This window comes from Falco biarmicus, chromosome 2 (assembly GCF_023638135.1).
Source record: "Falco biarmicus isolate bFalBia1 chromosome 2, bFalBia1.pri, whole genome shotgun sequence".
Classification (NCBI taxonomy): domain Eukaryota; kingdom Metazoa; phylum Chordata; class Aves; order Falconiformes; family Falconidae; genus Falco; species Falco biarmicus.
In genome coordinates this window covers 63669570-63686467 of record NC_079289.1, presented here as the reverse complement: position 1 = coordinate 63686467, position 16898 = coordinate 63669570, and the positions used below count along the sequence as shown (strand labels likewise).

At 40.4% G+C, this 16898-nt stretch overlaps 1 protein-coding gene across 7 annotated transcripts in view; it reads right to left on the bottom strand.

Moving 5' to 3' along the window:
* Positions 1-2113: 2113 nt before the first annotated feature.
* The window catches only part of NAXD (NAD(P)HX dehydratase), a 50431-nt gene continuing 35646 nt past the window's right edge, over positions 2114-16898 (bottom strand). For all 7 annotated transcript variants that reach the window (XM_056329655.1, XM_056329651.1, XM_056329653.1 and 4 more), the window contains 5 exons: positions 15208-15258; positions 15023-15127; positions 14543-14663; positions 5646-5766; positions 2114-2523 (listed from right to left, as the gene is read on the bottom strand). In XM_056329655.1, coding sequence (XP_056185630.1) covers positions 2373-2523; positions 5646-5766; positions 14543-14663; positions 15023-15127; positions 15208-15258 — 549 coding nt within the window. In that variant the 3' untranslated portion in view covers positions 2114-2372. The remainder of the gene's footprint in view (positions 2524-5645; positions 5767-14542; positions 14664-15022; positions 15128-15207; positions 15259-16898) is intronic.

The following is a 16898-nucleotide window of genomic DNA, read 5'->3' as shown; positions in this document are numbered from 1 at the left end:
GTAATCTGTTCAAAAGGATAAAGGCTTTATTTTATATTGTTGAGAATAAAATGTGTAGCTGTTTTTTCTGCTCCCTTTCTGGTTATTGGTACTGCTGGAGAAGATGGGGTGTTGTCATTGGCACGTTGGCTAAAGCTTATTTGACACTGTTGGTATTTTAAATTTGCTAGTGGCTGTATTGCTCCAGTCAACTAGAACGAATGGCAAACTTAGCTGGGCTTCTGTGGGGAACGTGATTGGAACACACCAAACAAAGTACACGCAGTTAATTTGCTATTCTTTTTATTTCCTACCAAAAGAAACTGCTACATTTCCAGAATGTTTAAAAATTGTAACAATTTGTATACATTAATGAATAACAGTTACAACTTCTGTGTAGCTTTAAAACCAACATGGCAGGTTGAAATCTGTACTGATTTCTGTTAATTGACTTCACCTACAAATGCCATTTAATGGTAGTATCACTGATGTTTTAAATACAAAAAAAAAAAAGCTCATTTTAAAGGAAATCCAGTAGCTGTTTTAAAATCAGTTTTAACTTTCTGATTTTATTTAAAAGGAGTTGAGCTTCTCAAATAGTTTTAATGGGAAAAACAGTGGTTGCTTGGTTTCCCCAAAGATGTAGACAGTTTACAAAACTGCTTAGACACCAGAATCCCATCTCTTATGAACAGATGTTGCTCTAATCTAAAAGTCTGTGAACCCTCATAGACCAAAATGAGCAAACGTTTTAAACCCTATTTTAAAAATAGGTAACTGGTTTGAAAAGAAAAAAAAATGCATCGGGGTGAGGTAGTAGTCACAGTGCATCCAGAAATATCAACTATAAGGGCTGAAGGGAAATACTTGGAGCAGCCTTTCTGACTGCAGGTGTGTTCTGTGAGCAGCTATTGCAAGGTACGAGAATGCAATCTGACTAGTATGCGTGACACCATATTGCAGTCTAAAGCTAGATCACTGGAAAAGTGGCTGCAATGAATATATAACATCTATTGCAATAACTAGACACGTTTTATGCTTGTTCCTGCGCTTTAATGAGTATATACAGTTGGAGCTAGATTGTAGATTTAAGGGCAGTACCCACTTAAATGTCCCATGAACTTGCCCCTCTTTCCATATTGGTTCAATCCCTACAAGCTTTGACTGAATTTCCAAAACTTTAAGAAATGATACTTGTGCAAAATCCCACGCAACTTCCCCTTTATACCCAATGTTCATCTGCCCTGCCAACGAGCCAGCCAGCTCTGGCCCTGCCTGTCTTGCTAAGGGTTGAGCAAAAAGCCCCGGGAGCCAGGTGCTGCACTTGGAGCTCAAACACCAACCACTTTTTTTCTGTTCCTGCCTTTGACTTGCAGCACGTGGCTGCCTGCACAACACTAAGAGGGTACAGGCACGTGCTGCTGGCTGCCTTCTGTTCCTTCAGTTCGTATTTCTGCTGGTTAAATGTATCTGCACACTGATCTTCCTCCTTAGGGTTCTGACTCAGCAGGCAATTTGAGTTTTAAATTTTTTTATTTTTTTTTTTAAAAGCACTTCACTCTTCCATGATAACTAAGAGTCTGACCAGTTCAGTTGGGTATCGCTAAGTTTCTTACCCTGCCTCATACCTCTCCAAATGGTAATTTCACAAAGTTCATCATATCCAGTTCAATATGAGTCAAGGCCAGCTAAAGGAATTTTTTTTTTTTTTTTCAGGTAAGCATAATTACTGTTTAATGCTAATATACATACAGTATATCCTTATTCTGCAATGGGGGAACCTTTTGAAAAAAAGAAAACCAAGATGTTGCAGGAAGGGATGTCCTGTCAAAACGAACGCTGCCTCTGGACTGGGAATGGGAAAAGGCAACTAACTACATTCGAAATCTACAGCAACTCTCATGCATTCCCTTTCCAAAGAGGCTGACTTTTTGCTTTTTAATATACTAGTATGGCAAAAAAATGAAGTGCAATAGCTAATTCTAGTCAGAGGATCTAAATGAAAACATGACAAGCTTGAAGAAATTCAGTTGAGCTGGTGGAAGAATTTTATCTAAGTATCAAGTGCATTATTTTTTTTTTTGCTGTTCACACTTCAGTTATTGCTCAATAACTATCAAAAAGAACAGAGGAATTACTTTCAGTTTAGTTTTATTATAACAGATCTGCAACTACAGCTTATTTCAGCCAAAACATTTTTGTATTCCAAACTCTTAAAAAATATCTACATTAATCATATTTTTCTATTCTTAAAAATAAAAAAAAAAATCTACCTAGCATACCAATGCTGCTACAGCACTTGAAAGGGTGCATTACTTATGTAAATTCTACAGTAAATGTAATTACTCTTGCAGTCATTGTTCTTTCTCCTCTTCTCCTCTGCTGCTTTGGCTTCAGGTTTCAAAAAGTTTGTTAAAAGCTGTTCCAACTTCTGAAACCATGTCAGAGGCAGTCATTGAACGTCCGAATTTTTGAAAGGCTTGGTGGTTAGACTGCCTCGTAAGAGAGCAAGCTCCAAATGCAGCCACTAGAAAGGGATTTTGACTAAAAGGAGAAAAACAAAAACAAAAACCAACATTACAATCTGAACACTCTTGTGTAATTCATAATGTGGTGGACAATTTTTGTACCTATAAGTGTTTGTCAGCATTTTCAGGGAAGTCTCTCAAGCAAACATCTGTGTTTCTTAAGATTCTTGCATTGCAGAGCACCTTTGGCTGAATTTTTTTTTTTTTTTTTTAAACAAGTACTTCCCATGTCACAGCACGTGACTGGATGAGAAACACCAGCAGGGCCGAAGGATGCAAAAGCAAAGAATGCTTAAAAAGTGGGCAAGAAGGTGTTCCATGTCTAGTTTTACCAGTTTGAAACTTCATCCTTTCATTCAGAGGAAGACTGGCAACCTTTTAACTCTTCTTCCTCCCCACATGCTGGGCAACTCAGTTTAGTTTTGTATTGCGGGGGGTGGGGGAAGGATGTGGGGATGCGGACAAGAGATGATTTTTCAACAGGGGCATAATCACTGCTCCAGGGCCTTCATTAGATCAGCTTAAAGGGGGCACCATGACAGCTGCAGACCCCAACGGAAATATTAAGGCACATTCTTAACACTTCCTGTGTGCTTAGGAACTGCCAGAGCGCACCCAGCCCCAGGCCTCGGGTGCTAAACCTCCCCTGGAGAAGGCAGCGCAGCCCTGCCACTTCCAGAGCACCTTCTCACAGGCCGGGCCACAGCAGCTGCTTCTGCTGCCTTACAGCACCAGAGCAGAGGGAGCCAACTGCAGAATAATTTGGGCTCCGGTTGCTGCTGGCTGGTTTCAGCTGGGATAGAGTTAATTTTCTTCTTAGTAGCTGGCGCAGTGCTGTGGTTTAGGTTTGGTGTGAGAACGGTGTTGACAGCACACTGATGGTTTTAGCTATTGCTAGATAATGTTTATATGAAATCAAGGAGTTTGCAGTTCCTCAGACCCTGCCAGCGAGAGGGCTGGAGGGGCACGGGACGTTGGGAGGGGACACAGCCAGGGCAGCTGCCCAGAACTAGCCAAAGGGATATCCCGTACCACGGGATGGCACGCTCAGTATATGAACTGGGGGGAGCTGGCCAGGGACTGGCTGGGCAGCGGTCAGTGAATGGTGAGCAACTGTATTGCACGTAATTGGTTTCCTTTTCTCCCTTCCCTTCTCCCTCCTTTTCATTATAATTGTTATTTATTTTTATTATTAAATTGTTCTTATCTGAACCTTGAGTTTTACATTTCTTCCTGATTCTCCTCCCCCTCCCTCGGGGCAGGGGAGTGAATGGCCAGCTGTGTGGTACTTAAGTTACCAGCTGGGGTTAAACCATGACAAAACCTGAGAAAGCTCAGCCTCAGCTGTAGCTGGGACAGAGCTGCCTGTGAGTCACTAAGGACCTACTGGCTCCTGTGCCAAGTAAGAGTTTTGTGAAGGATCATGATACAGAACACAGCCAAAGCAGAATGTGGGTTTACAATTAGGTGTTACCAGGGCAGCTTTGTGTATCTTTTCCTTGAAAACAGCAACTGCATACACTCATCAAGGTGCCAGAGTTCGCACTTAAGCCATCCTGAGAGTCAATCCTGGATGCTCAAATATTGCCGTGAAACAAGAGCTGTTGCAAGGCTTCTGGGCTCAAGACAGTTAAAGTTCCTATTTCTAAGGTTGCTACATAACCAGTTTGATACACACTATAATCCAAAGACATCACCTTAGCATCCTGTCTACTTAAGTAAACAGGGGAATCCTACCTACTATGCCATTAGTACCCCTGAAAGCCAGTACAATCTTAATGTTTCGAAATCCTGCTCTGCAGAGACCTGTTTTATAAAAGCAGAGCTGACCACATGCATGAAAGGACTGGCTGGACTGCCTGCAGTGCAGCCTACAAGCTGATGCCCTGATTCACTAAACCAAAAAAGCTCCTCCTTTCCTGAAATACATGAGGTAAACAGGATTGCTACAGCAGGTGTTTGAGAAGGGTCACCTTAACACCACCACAGGAGATACAATGTATTGCTGATGCCAATTATACTCTCCCACTTTTCCTTCATCTATAAAATAAATGAGTTTCTAGGCAAGCTGTTTGGAAAAGCCACAGGAGCCCAGGACAGGACAGCCTGGAGAAAATGTGCTGTGTTTGCTAATCTCTTCAACAATTTAATACCGATCTGTTCTATACCATGCAAAAAAGAAGTCACTCTTCTAATGAAGTAAAACAAAATTCCTCCTTTAGTGGCAGCTGCGATTTCAGGTACACAATCAATCTTGATTTCATTTCTCACTGTTAGATTTCAGAATTTTAAAGTCTGGTTCAACTGGTCCCTCATTCCTCCTGGGGGACCAAGTGCAGTTGCTCTTGCAGTAAACGCGAGCACAGAGTAGTTAACTCCTGTGGACGTCTAACCATGTGCACCTGCATGTAGCATGCAAAAGACAAGAGACCTCCACCCCTCGAGCTTCAAGGGCTCCTTACTTATTGGGAAAGGGATTGTTGTTTCCTAACTGCCTGTGTCAGGTTCCTTTCAACTTTATTTAAAGCAGCTACTTTCACAGAAAGACTACATGACTGTATGGAGCAACTAGTCGGACAGGAATTGACATAATTTGACAGGAGAGCCAGCTGCATGTATGACCAAACTGGACTGCCACTTGGCCTTAAAATGGCTACCCTCTTTGAATTGTATTTTATTTCCAAGTTTCCACTTACCTGCCCCAACTGATTTACTTTGGTACACTGCAAGAGGGTTCACCAAATTACAAAACCAACACTAAATGACACGCTTTCTGAACTACAGAGATGTTGCTGCCAGTGACTACCACTTATTTATTCTTCATACTTTCTGCCTACATTCGATTGTTTTGAAAACACCTACCTCATACATATATGTCCTGGGGAATCGATCCAGGTTCACCCTCTTCTTCTGCCTCAAACTTGGGAGATGCTAGATTACTGAAGAGTTTGTCGTATTAAAATTGTATCTATTATGCAGACTGCTCTAGAACACCCTTACATTTTTCAAAAGTACATGGATACCTTAGTTCCAACAACTTCCATTTCATTTGGAAATTTCTGTAACAGGTCTACAACAGCTGCCACAGGAGAACACAGACTCACAGGAATTAAAGAAGTTATTAATTAATATTCATACCCATTTGTTTTTTCTGCTCCAGCAAGAAATGCCCAGTGTGCTAAGACTCCAAGAGAACCAGAAAGGAGGTCCCCCTGTCCACCACATCTCCGGCTGCTTCCTTCATGACTGCATACAAGTACTATGAACAGACAAATCAAAAACAAAGTCATGTGCGTTTTTTCTTCCATTTACAATGATATCACTGTAGCTGTGAGGGTTAACCTCTGAGGCACACAGCAATTAACAGGTGAGAGATTAATCACAGGCAGCAGCATATGCCGAAATACACTATTCTTAAAAAAAAAATATTATTGCATTAACATTTTAAAAATACTTTTGTAATTCCTTTTCAATCGTTTACGAATAACATCACACAATGTATATGCTTTCTCCACTTCACTCAGCCTGCACGGAAGATTCAGTCACTCATAGGTTTAGTGATTCACGTGAACTGATGCTGCCATGATGAGCGATCACCCCAAACTGGACCAAGTACCTCCACAAAGCCACCGCACAAACACAGCTCTCCAGAGTCTCTGATGTTCAGAGTTTTCAAACGTAAACCAAGGTGTTTTACAAAGAACAAATGCAAAATAGAACTAAAAATCTCAAATCTTCTGCCGTGCTCATGAGAAAGGTGTTTTACTGAAAACAGGCTTTTCCTTGGCCTTTGTAAAAACTATGCAAAGAGAGAGTTCTCAGCCAATTAACGTGTTCTCAGCATCCACGTGTGTTTCTGTCGGCGGTGTCACTGTGGATAGGCTCTGTCAGAATATCAGATGCTACATTTCTCTTTTAAATATACAAAGGACCTTGGGCAAACTGATCTTTGTGGAGTTTTAACTGTGAAGAACATGCAGATGTTTTCACTAAATTTAACTCCTTTGTTCTCCACTCTCAACAAGCCCAAGCAGATAGCCTGAAGGATACATAAGGCACACAAAAAGAAAACCGCATCAGTTCTTCTACCCTTCTTGAAACTGTCTTGTGAGTATGTATCTACCCTTAGCTTTCCTTCTTGCTTGGCTCTGAAAAAAAACCAGGAGAAATTTATTTTCCTCTTGGAGAACAGAAGAGCTGGTATAATCATCAGTGGCCAAGTAGTGATCCTTAGCATCTCCAGTCACCTGCTGCGGAGCTGCACAGGTTCAGGACTATGCACACGATCATTTGTGTGCTCCTGAGCACGCCAAGTACACAAGCAAAGTATAAAGCAAGACACTGCTTCGACAACAGCTCTCACCTCCATTTTCTCAAGTCACCTATGCTGGGTTTCTCCAAGGTGTATGAACAGAACAGCCCAGCTGTTTTAGAGGGAGTGCTATCTATATTATTAAAAGGAATTTTTCTCTTACAAAAAATAGGAAAAATCTGCACAAAACTGAAGGACTTGCAGATAAATCTTAAATAGCAGGAGGTAAAAAACTACTTAATGCAAATAAACCCCCTTCCAGTTCATTAGCATAATTCATTTCTGCTTTTTGTTACTTGGTGCAATAAAGAATTGTACTTCACTTCCATTTCCTACCGATTCTTCCAGCAGTAATTGCTGGGCTCATGAGGCCAGGCAGTTGTGCATTTTTTCTGCCACTGAGAGGGCAAAGATTCATTAGTCACCGTGAAAACAGTAGACACTGCTGCAGCACTGCCAGCAGTTAATTTTCCCAATCACTCTTCTCCCCTCCCCCCTCCCCCCCAAATTAAGATTCTGGATGTGTTTCTCAGTGAGCAATAGTTAATGTCAAATTTCACAAGTGTAATGCTCTTCTGAGTTAGCTGTCTGAAGAAGGTAGGCCCATTCAGGTGGCATAATTTTGGTTTGTTTTTTTTTGTTGTTTGGTGGGGGTTTTTTTAATACGGTGCTTTGGAGAAATTATCTCTAATTGTGCTACTTTGAAGATGGTATCTCAGAGGATTTTCACTTTGAGGGCTTGAACTCCTGGCAGGAGGCAGGATGGAAATCCTCTGTTCAAAAGCTTTGGGGCCTTCTGACTGACAGCTGAGCACAAGCCCCCGCTTATTAGCTGTATGTCACCATCTGCCACTATTCTGTAGTCCCACAACCTTCCAGTCAGTTTTGAGCTGTACAGGAAAGCAAGACCTCCTTGAACCAGGCCAATTATAATACCCTGCTACAAAAAAAAAAAAAGAAAAAAAAAGAGTGGTCTTTTGTTTGTGGATTTTTAAAAAGTAGGTCTCAAATACATGCAGACTACCTCATAGGCAACCACAAAAGCAGACCTTTGTACCTGCACAGAGGTACTGGAAAACAAATCCATGCAATACCTTCAAAGAAGCAGAACTACAGGAAATTCATTTGAATGAGGGGGGGGAAAGGTATAACGCTCAGGCAATTCTTGTGCAGAGGCTCAGTTCCTCAAAGAACACCTCAAAATAAAAGGATGATGAACATTACAAAAGGCAATGGGAAAAGCAATGAAAAACTCCTCTGAACTACACTCACTGTTAAAAGCTTTCAAAATAAAAGAAGGAATCCCACACTACCATCAGGACGAACTGGCATACTGCCAAATCTGCAAGGACAAAGTCTTCCTGATGCTTTTCCCAGCCTTCTCCTGTAACAACAAAAATAAAGCTGCTGTCTTCCCACTCCCCCAAACCCAACTTCCCCCACTAAATATCTGGGACTCTCTGTGAAGACAGCTCAAGCAGTTCTTTAAGGACCCCAGAAGTGACATCCATATATGCTGCAGTGACAACCAGTGGCAATGTTACAAGACCTCGATTACACTGACATGACTGAAGAGTCAGTGATGATGCTGAGAAGACAGGCAGTTCTATTCCCTGGAGAGAAGCAGAACGATGTATTTACATGAGGATACAGTATTTTCTGGCCCATTGCTCAGTAAGACTGTACCACATTCAACCAGGGATGAACGTGTACATCACAAAGCCTATGAAACATGGTTCTTGGAATAGCTGAGGACACCAAGATGACTGGATGCTGGACAACAGGGTACTGCAAAGACTGAAATCACCACAATGTGTCAATGTTGAAAGGCAGCAACCAGGGCCACTTAAGGTCAATCAGTTTGACACCAGTCCCATTCAAAATAATGGAGAGGTTCACCTATAGTTCAGCCTTAAGACAGAAACACACAGCCAATGCCAGCCAAATTGGCTGTTGGGGCAGGGTGTCTTGTTTTGTTTTTTAATACGTCTGGGCAACCAAATCTGATACCATTATTTCACAGGGCGATAAACCAAGAAAATCCACCTCGTAACAGAGTCTTTTATCGAAAACTATGCAAAATAACTTTCTGAGAACTAACCCCCCCAACACCCACACCCCCCCAGCTCCGTAGCACCTACCCACGGAGCGTACATATACTACCATAAGAAAAGGCCAAATGAAATAAAAATTGACGTAATTGAAAAAATTGCTGAATGAAGTATGGCAAGGAGATCTGCTGGTGTCAGAACCACCACAGTGCTATTCAACAGTTTCAACATAATCTCAGCAATTAAACACCACATAAATATTGCCAGAGCTGTATGCAGCAAATGTAACGCATCCCTCACATATAGTCACCCGTATTTCTTGCTTAGCTAAGCCCATGTAAACAATTTTTACCAAAATCTGAGTGCAACAGAAACAAAAAATTGAGGGCTGTCATACTGACAGAATATTAGAAAGCGGAAATTCAGGAGTTTTTGGCTCCACACAATTCCCCAGACTTCCTAGGTAACTACGTCCAAGTCATTTAGTAGCTCTATGTTTAAGAGATTTCAGGCCATAAAGAAGTTACCATTAAACCCTTTTCAGCACTCCTTGAAGATAAGATAAACATTAGCATCTGAGGCAGCATTCAGCCTATGGTGTCATACTTAATTATACCATTACCAGCAGGAACTCCCAGCCCAAACTTTGCTGGCAGATCAAAGCCCAGAACAACCCATTTACAGGTACGGTGCACTTAATTAAAAAAAAAACCAACCAACAGTCTGTTATGTAACTGAAAATAGCTGTCCTCTCTTTAAAGGAAAAAAAAAATTAGGATTTACTAATTTCTCTGAGATCAAGCACTACAAGTTAACTGGGAACCACGAGTTTTGATACGGCTGTACACAGGCAGCCCCACTTGCGACACTAGTTCCCAGACACATTACAGTCAGAAAACCAAAGGCCCATGTACAATACAAAGTACTGTACATCCCTGTGCTCTTGATTCAGTGTTCACACAGTAGTGGAAACACCCCAAACCCTAGGGATTCGGTTTTTATGTTTGTATGTAGAACACAGAATGTGAAATATGGGATAGCTAGTTGAGGCTAAACATGTAATATTGATGATGACAAAGAAGGCCAAAGAGCCTGTATGAAGCGTCACATCTACTGAGACTGCAGACCGAAAGACAGCCTGGAGACTAAAATTAAATTCTTGAATCTCCAATGTCCTGAACAAGTTCTTTTCATTTTTTTCCCAATTACAGAGCAGGAGTATTACACTGATTCTGATGTGCTCAGGAGTCCATATATGAAAGATACGACCATTCTGACTGCCAACATGATCCAACTAGATTGGATCAGCTAACACCAGCTGCCCCACAGAACAGCAAATACTCGTTTAATTAAAATACTTAGGATTTCCATTTTCTATGCAAAATAATGTAGCTATCAAGACCATTGTGGTCCATCAAATGCAAGGTTTAGACCATTATCAGATCTTCAGTAAAATATTTTACAAATATGTATCTCTGACCTGGCAGATACTCACACTAGTAAAAAATTTATCTTTTTCCTTTTGCAAGTTAGTTCACAAAAGCACATAGCTGGAGGTTGTGGACTCCCAGAAACATGTCCCAAAGTGCATACAGACAGGGAAACAAAGATTAATGAATTTGGCTGGAGAAATCACTCAACTGATGTGGAAAATGTAAGTTGGCTTTTATATAAAGGGTGCTTATACTTTTATATTCCCTAATCACACTTTTAAAACTTAGATAGGTCCTTGAGTGTGAGACACCAGGCCATTTAAGTTACAAGAAAATGATCCAAATTTTACAGTACTTTTCTCGGACAGGTGCAGGAGCGCCAGAGGACAGATGTGATGACAAGTAAGCAGTGCCAGAGAGACAGCAGGCTAGGCTGCACATGTGACGGAGAGCGCAGTGGCACAATGGGCAGGAACCGTGACACCTCTGTTTTGCTCACTCTGCAGAAGCAGCACAGGAGACAAAGGTGCTGCCTCTCACTTAAAAATCTAGGCAAAATTTGCTAGGCAGCTGGACATCGTAAGAGCTTTCAGCTGAGTGAGTCAGGGACTGACAAGCACGGAATAGCTTCCCTTTGCAGCTGCAGAGGGAACGAATGGCAGAAATCAGAAGTGCTGCTTGGGGATTTGGGGCAAGAGTTGGCTTTTGACCCCACAGTCAGTACTCAATAATCTTGCTCACATGCTGCTTTGCATTTCTTCACCATAGCTATGGCTGGACAACTGGACAGAAACTATGTTTGGCTCCAGGCTCCAGGTGAAAGCAGTCACAGGCAGCAGTGGGCTGGTTACCCATAGTCTGCTTTTTGGAAGGGAGGAGAGGACAAACACAAGTGCTGGGGAAAATGCAGAAAAAAGTCATTATAACATTTAAAAAACAAAAATCCAAATCCTTTACTTCAAGGACCTAACCAAATTTTAAACATGTTAGGAACTAAGACTGGTATAACCACACTTTATTATTGACCAGTTCTCCAAAGAATAATGAAAAGAAAACCTTAGAGAGCTGTGCCATAGTGAATAAAAGCTGACTTACCTTTTACCCACAGGCTGAGTACTCATTCCTACCCTGGTCAGTGATGGCACTGATATCACCTACCAAGAGCATGGTGAAGCTCATCTTTGTAGAGCAGGGAATCAACAACTGTAGACCAAGCTATAATGTGAAATTGCAAAAGGAAAGAGAAAAACAGTATATAAAACTTAATTTTAAATTTTGGTGATTACGTTTACAGGGCAGTTGGCAGCTCATAACTGTAAATGGAGATAAATTTTAGAAAAACCTCCTTTATAGTAGAGGACTGCTACTGATTTCACAGAGGCCATGTATTGATTCAGTACTGATTTTAAGGCCATAAAGAACCACCTGCACCATCTAATCTGATCTATAAAAACAAACCTCAAAAGTGTCCAGACACTTCACAGTTTGGCAACCGATCAAAGTTCTAAGTATGTTATTGTCATAGCTAATTTCTTCGTCCGTTAATAAAACCTGCCTTTTAATCTGAATTTATTAAGCTTCAGCTTCCAATCAGAATGTATTGTGCTTGTCTGCTTAGATGACAGAGTTATCTTCTGACAGCAATCCTTCAGCAACACCTGTACTTCCAGCTCACTATTCAAATCACCCGGTAACTTTTTTTGTCTTCAGCTAACAGAAGTCAATTGTCTCTGAATTTCCTACTGACTCATGAATAAAAGTACTGTGAAAATAACCACTACAATCACTCTGAGCTATAAAGTATTCACCAAGCCAGCCTTCCCTGCTGCAAAATTCAGCATCCTCAAAAAGCCTTCCTTCCAGAACAGCCAAGCACAGAACACTAAAACTACATAGTTAAGTTTGCAATTTCCGGTTTTCCTGGAGTGCACTGAGACTTACTTTTTAAAGTTTTTCTTCCCAGAAAGCATGCATGCAGTATATTCCAAAAGGAGAAAGTTTAAAAGTCATTTATGGAAACTACAGTATCAGTGTGCTAAGCACATAAGCTCAAGCAGTAAACACCTGAAAACAGGTAGGGCTTAAGCACTACGAACAGATGATGACATGAAAAATGACACAGATCTTTTCATAGTATTTGATTGTGCTCAGAGGACATTGGCCTGATCCAGTGATCTGGTTTTCCCTCACACTGGAATCATGGATGTATGTTGTCTTAGCTGAAAAAAAAATTACATCAGATCAAAAGAACAGACAGATGAAAAAAGAAGTTAGGAGCGAAACACCTGGGAGAGAATTCAACGTCAGTAACATGGCAGCATGTTCTGTGTTGTGGCACAGAGCAGACAACAGAATCTTCTCTCTCAATGTAATTTTGCATTTGAGAAGCTTTTAAAAAATTGACTGACAGTAATTCCCAGACCCAAAGAACACTCTTGTTGAAAGGAAGCTGAAGTCTATAGTTTCTGTAAAATTCTCAGGAACGTTCTTGCAAGCAACACGAACCCTAAAACCAGTATTTGTAACAGGCATTATAACCTGTATTAAACCTGACAACTGCTTTCTTACAGCTCAGCAATGCTGCCTGTAATGTCTGTAATCCAGGAAAGAGAAAACATCAGTGACAGAACCAAGGTAAGAACAAGAGAGCAGCCCTATAGCTGGACATCAAACAACTGCTGTAAAGGCCCAGAACTGTTTTTATTTCAAAGCAAAGAGCCACTTAACTAAGAGAAAAAAATATCAGAACACAACAAAGAACAAGGTGGGATAAAAACAACAAAGAGCCCCCAGAGCAAGCAAGCCATACATCAAACTTGTGCCACACCTGAACATACGAAATTGAAATTGGAAAGAATTTCAGTTGTTTCCTGGTTTTTTGAATCCTGCATGACAAGAGACAATGGAGATGGAGTGTCCCCTCTCTTCAGCAATGGTGGGGGTACACTTGTCTCAAGAATAACAAAAAAGAACAGAAGATATACTACGTAATGTGCTCAATCTAAAGCGCTCACCCAGTTTTCCTGACAGGCATTAAAAAAGCAACAACTCTGCATAAAAAGAACACTGTTGACATAAAACCAGTGGAAGAAACCGGTACTTTCTACAGTGCTCTAAAGCTCTCTAGCTGGCATAAACTGGAGGTGGGATATTTTATCCTCTGGCAGAGTTCATCCTCCCAGTTCAGCCTGGCCTGACTGTCCAAGGTTACAAATTAAGTCTGCTATGGGTGCAAATATGACAGCAGACTTCATGCAGGGCAACTTGGGTACTATATGACCAATCAAAGTCCTTCACTACATAGGTGTAACTACATTGCTTCTAGATCCCAGCTTGCTTCACAGTCTGCTATAGTATCTGTACTAACAGGGGCATGTAGAAGGTGGCTCTGCACAAACTAGTTGTCATATTACATCTGTTTTTCTGTTATAAAAGACTCCTAAGGCTTCTGATGATGAAAAATTGACTGTATATACAAAACGGTTCTGAAGTGGCATAAACGTTTAACGGAGATTAGCATTTCAAGTAATTAGAAGCAGAGCTGCTGCTGGTTATGTATGTGAAGTAAGGCCACGTGGTCAAAATGCGATGAAAGCACTCATGAATTACTTTTATACTGATCACAGCAAATGATCAGTATAAAAAGCATCAGACAAGCAGCTAGGTTTGTTAAGTATACTTTAACCATATGAGTAAATGACTGTTTTAAAAAGTTGTAATGGCAATCTAGAGTTTATTTTTTTTTAATTGTCAGTGTTAACGTACAAGTCATATACATACAGGCTAATCTACAGCCCCATGGTGGGCAGTATCAAGGAACTGAGCAGCTCATGAACCTCAAGACATCTTTGTTTATCACACACACCAATATATTGTGAAACAACAATATTATTCTGCATTAATTCAGCAACGACATCTGTGCTTATATAGACCATCTCAGCTAAGGACTTTAAAGCAGTTCACAAAGATTAAAAAATTAATTTCTCGATAGCTGTGTAATGTAAAATATAAGTTATAGCCATTTAAATGAGAAATGAAATCAGCAACTTTTTTCAGCAAATAAATTAAGTTGCACTCAATCTACACAAATCATCCAAAGGTGATCTGCAAAGACAGCCATCCCTCCCCTTCAGCCTTCAGGGGAATACAGTCAACCAATTATTACACAGTCCAACCACTGGACTATAACTGAAAGCAAACAAAACAATCACGTTGCTAAAAGCAAAAGGCTTCACTTACCTTTCTCTCCATCTGAAATAAGATCTCTTTCTCCCTTTTGAACAATTGTCAAATTCCCCATGGCTTGGCTGAGTCTTAATACACATCCATGATGATCACTACTGTCTACGGGGTCTCTAAGCTACAACACAAGAATTCCATACACAGTACATGTTTTATACTAGAACAACATACTCTAACACATGCTATTTCAGCATATGTATGGGGGGAAAAAAACCAAAAACCCCCTAGCATCATCAGTCTTTCCAGGTATTTTTTTTCTATACCCACTGCAGTACCAAAAAAAGCCTAAGAAAGGGTCGTCTTTTTTAAAGAGCTCTGTTTAACAATATCCATTGTGGCGATTATCCTACGGAATAAAAACCCTCTTCCATGTAAGAAACAGCACATAATCTTTAAGCCAGTAATAAATTGTTTATTTCTAAAGACTAAAAGACTAAACTTGCACGTACTTAAAATTCAAAAAGGAAAACAGCTCACCATAGCTTCATAGAGTCTACTAAACTCCATATAGTTTGGAGTAAGAATAGCTCGCTGATAGCCTTGAATAAGAGAAGGCTGCTGGGAAATGAGCCACAGTCCATCCTGCAAAAACCAGTGAGAAGAACATTTACTGAATAGATTCTTAAATGTCAAACAACTGACTGAATCAAGAAAATACTTACAGCATCAATAATGATAGGAATTCCTTTCACTTTCGATTTTTCTATAATACCCTGCAAAAAGTTCAGATAACTTTAGGATACTTGCTAAATTAAGTCTCACAAGATACAAAACAAATTAATCCAATAATTCTGATCATGTAAGTTGTTTTTACAAAATAAGATTAAAAAAACAACAACTGTTACAATCTACAAACTAATGCAAGATTTTCATATCAAATAGTAATTTTACAGTTACATTGTTTTCTCCCTGGTTCAAGTATAAGCAGTGTCAACAGCGTTCCTATAACTGACACCAAGGTGTTGATATGCAAACAAGCAAGCAATCTCCCTCACTCTCCCTGGGGCAGGAGGCATGCAATGCCAACAGAAGTCGCACCTGGTAAACTTAAATCTCTAACTTTTTAAAAATATAAGTAATCAAAATAAGTATTGCCACGACAGAAATCTACCAACAACTACAACACTGATTTTAGTTGCTTTTCTGATGATAGCCCCACTGCAATATTTGAGTTTATGTACAAACAAACATCCCGAGACAAGCAGTATGTAAGATGTTACTTCATTTATGATCCTGGAGGTTTTATACTTTCAAAGCAAAACCAAGGCAGTCCAGACAAGAGACCATTTGCAAAAGCGTTTTTTTCAGCAAGGAGTACCTACTAGCAGACTGTCTGCCCTTGTTCTCTCTCGTAACCAAGCAGCGGCAATGACTGATACTCAAGCTTTTTTAATGAGCAATGGCTGACAGTCAAGTTTTTTGAATGTTCGTCATTACCAACTTGCCTTTGAAGCTGGAGAGTTTATCTTTTTACTGTATAAGATAACCGAGGATGGTATCCATCCAAAAGTCTAATTATTTTGGAATGCTATTAAGCTTTTCAAATTAGCTATCATATGGCACTGAGCTTCACAAGTTAGCAAGACTTTATGTGAGGAATAAGGAAGCAGTTTTTAATTAATGTTCAGGGTATGAATGTCCTTCTGTTCTTGCATTGTGGTCAAAACAAACACACTCTACCTTGTTTCCTGTAAATTAGTAATTATGGAATATACATAGCCTCACAAACTCACTCCTACCCGATTCAGTTTTTTCCAGTACCCAATACCAGTAGAAATCTTTCCCTTCTATTTTTAAATGGAGGATCAGAATTCAGCAGTGTACTTCAAACCTAACACTACTTTCCTTTGCTTGGGCACTGTTTGCATGTTGGAAGCAGGAGACTGGAACACTACCCACTGCTCCAGGCCCGAGGACTTGTCTCAACACACAGCTGCGGCTACAGTAGAAACTACCGCAGAATAAAAACCTTTCCATGACATACACACATTTGCGCAGGTCTCTGCTCAGGCTGGGTGTCACAGACTGCCAGGTGCCCCCCCCCCTCCCCCGTGGGATCCCAAGGGAACACCACAGGTCTTCTCTTACATTCAGCTACTTAAATAATTTTGAACCAATCACAAGTTTTACACAACTCATACCATTCAGCTACTACTAAATTATTCAAATTTATGAATAAGTATATTTAACAGCTGTGCAAGGACGGAATCTTAAAACATGCCTGGAATTAGTTGTGGCATACTGAAAGCCAGAGAGCCTTACTTTCAAAGCTTTTAAGAAATTTATGAGAGTAATTTCTTTATTCATTAATGTTAATCTGCATGTGCACAACTCAGTTTTCCTTCACAGAAGC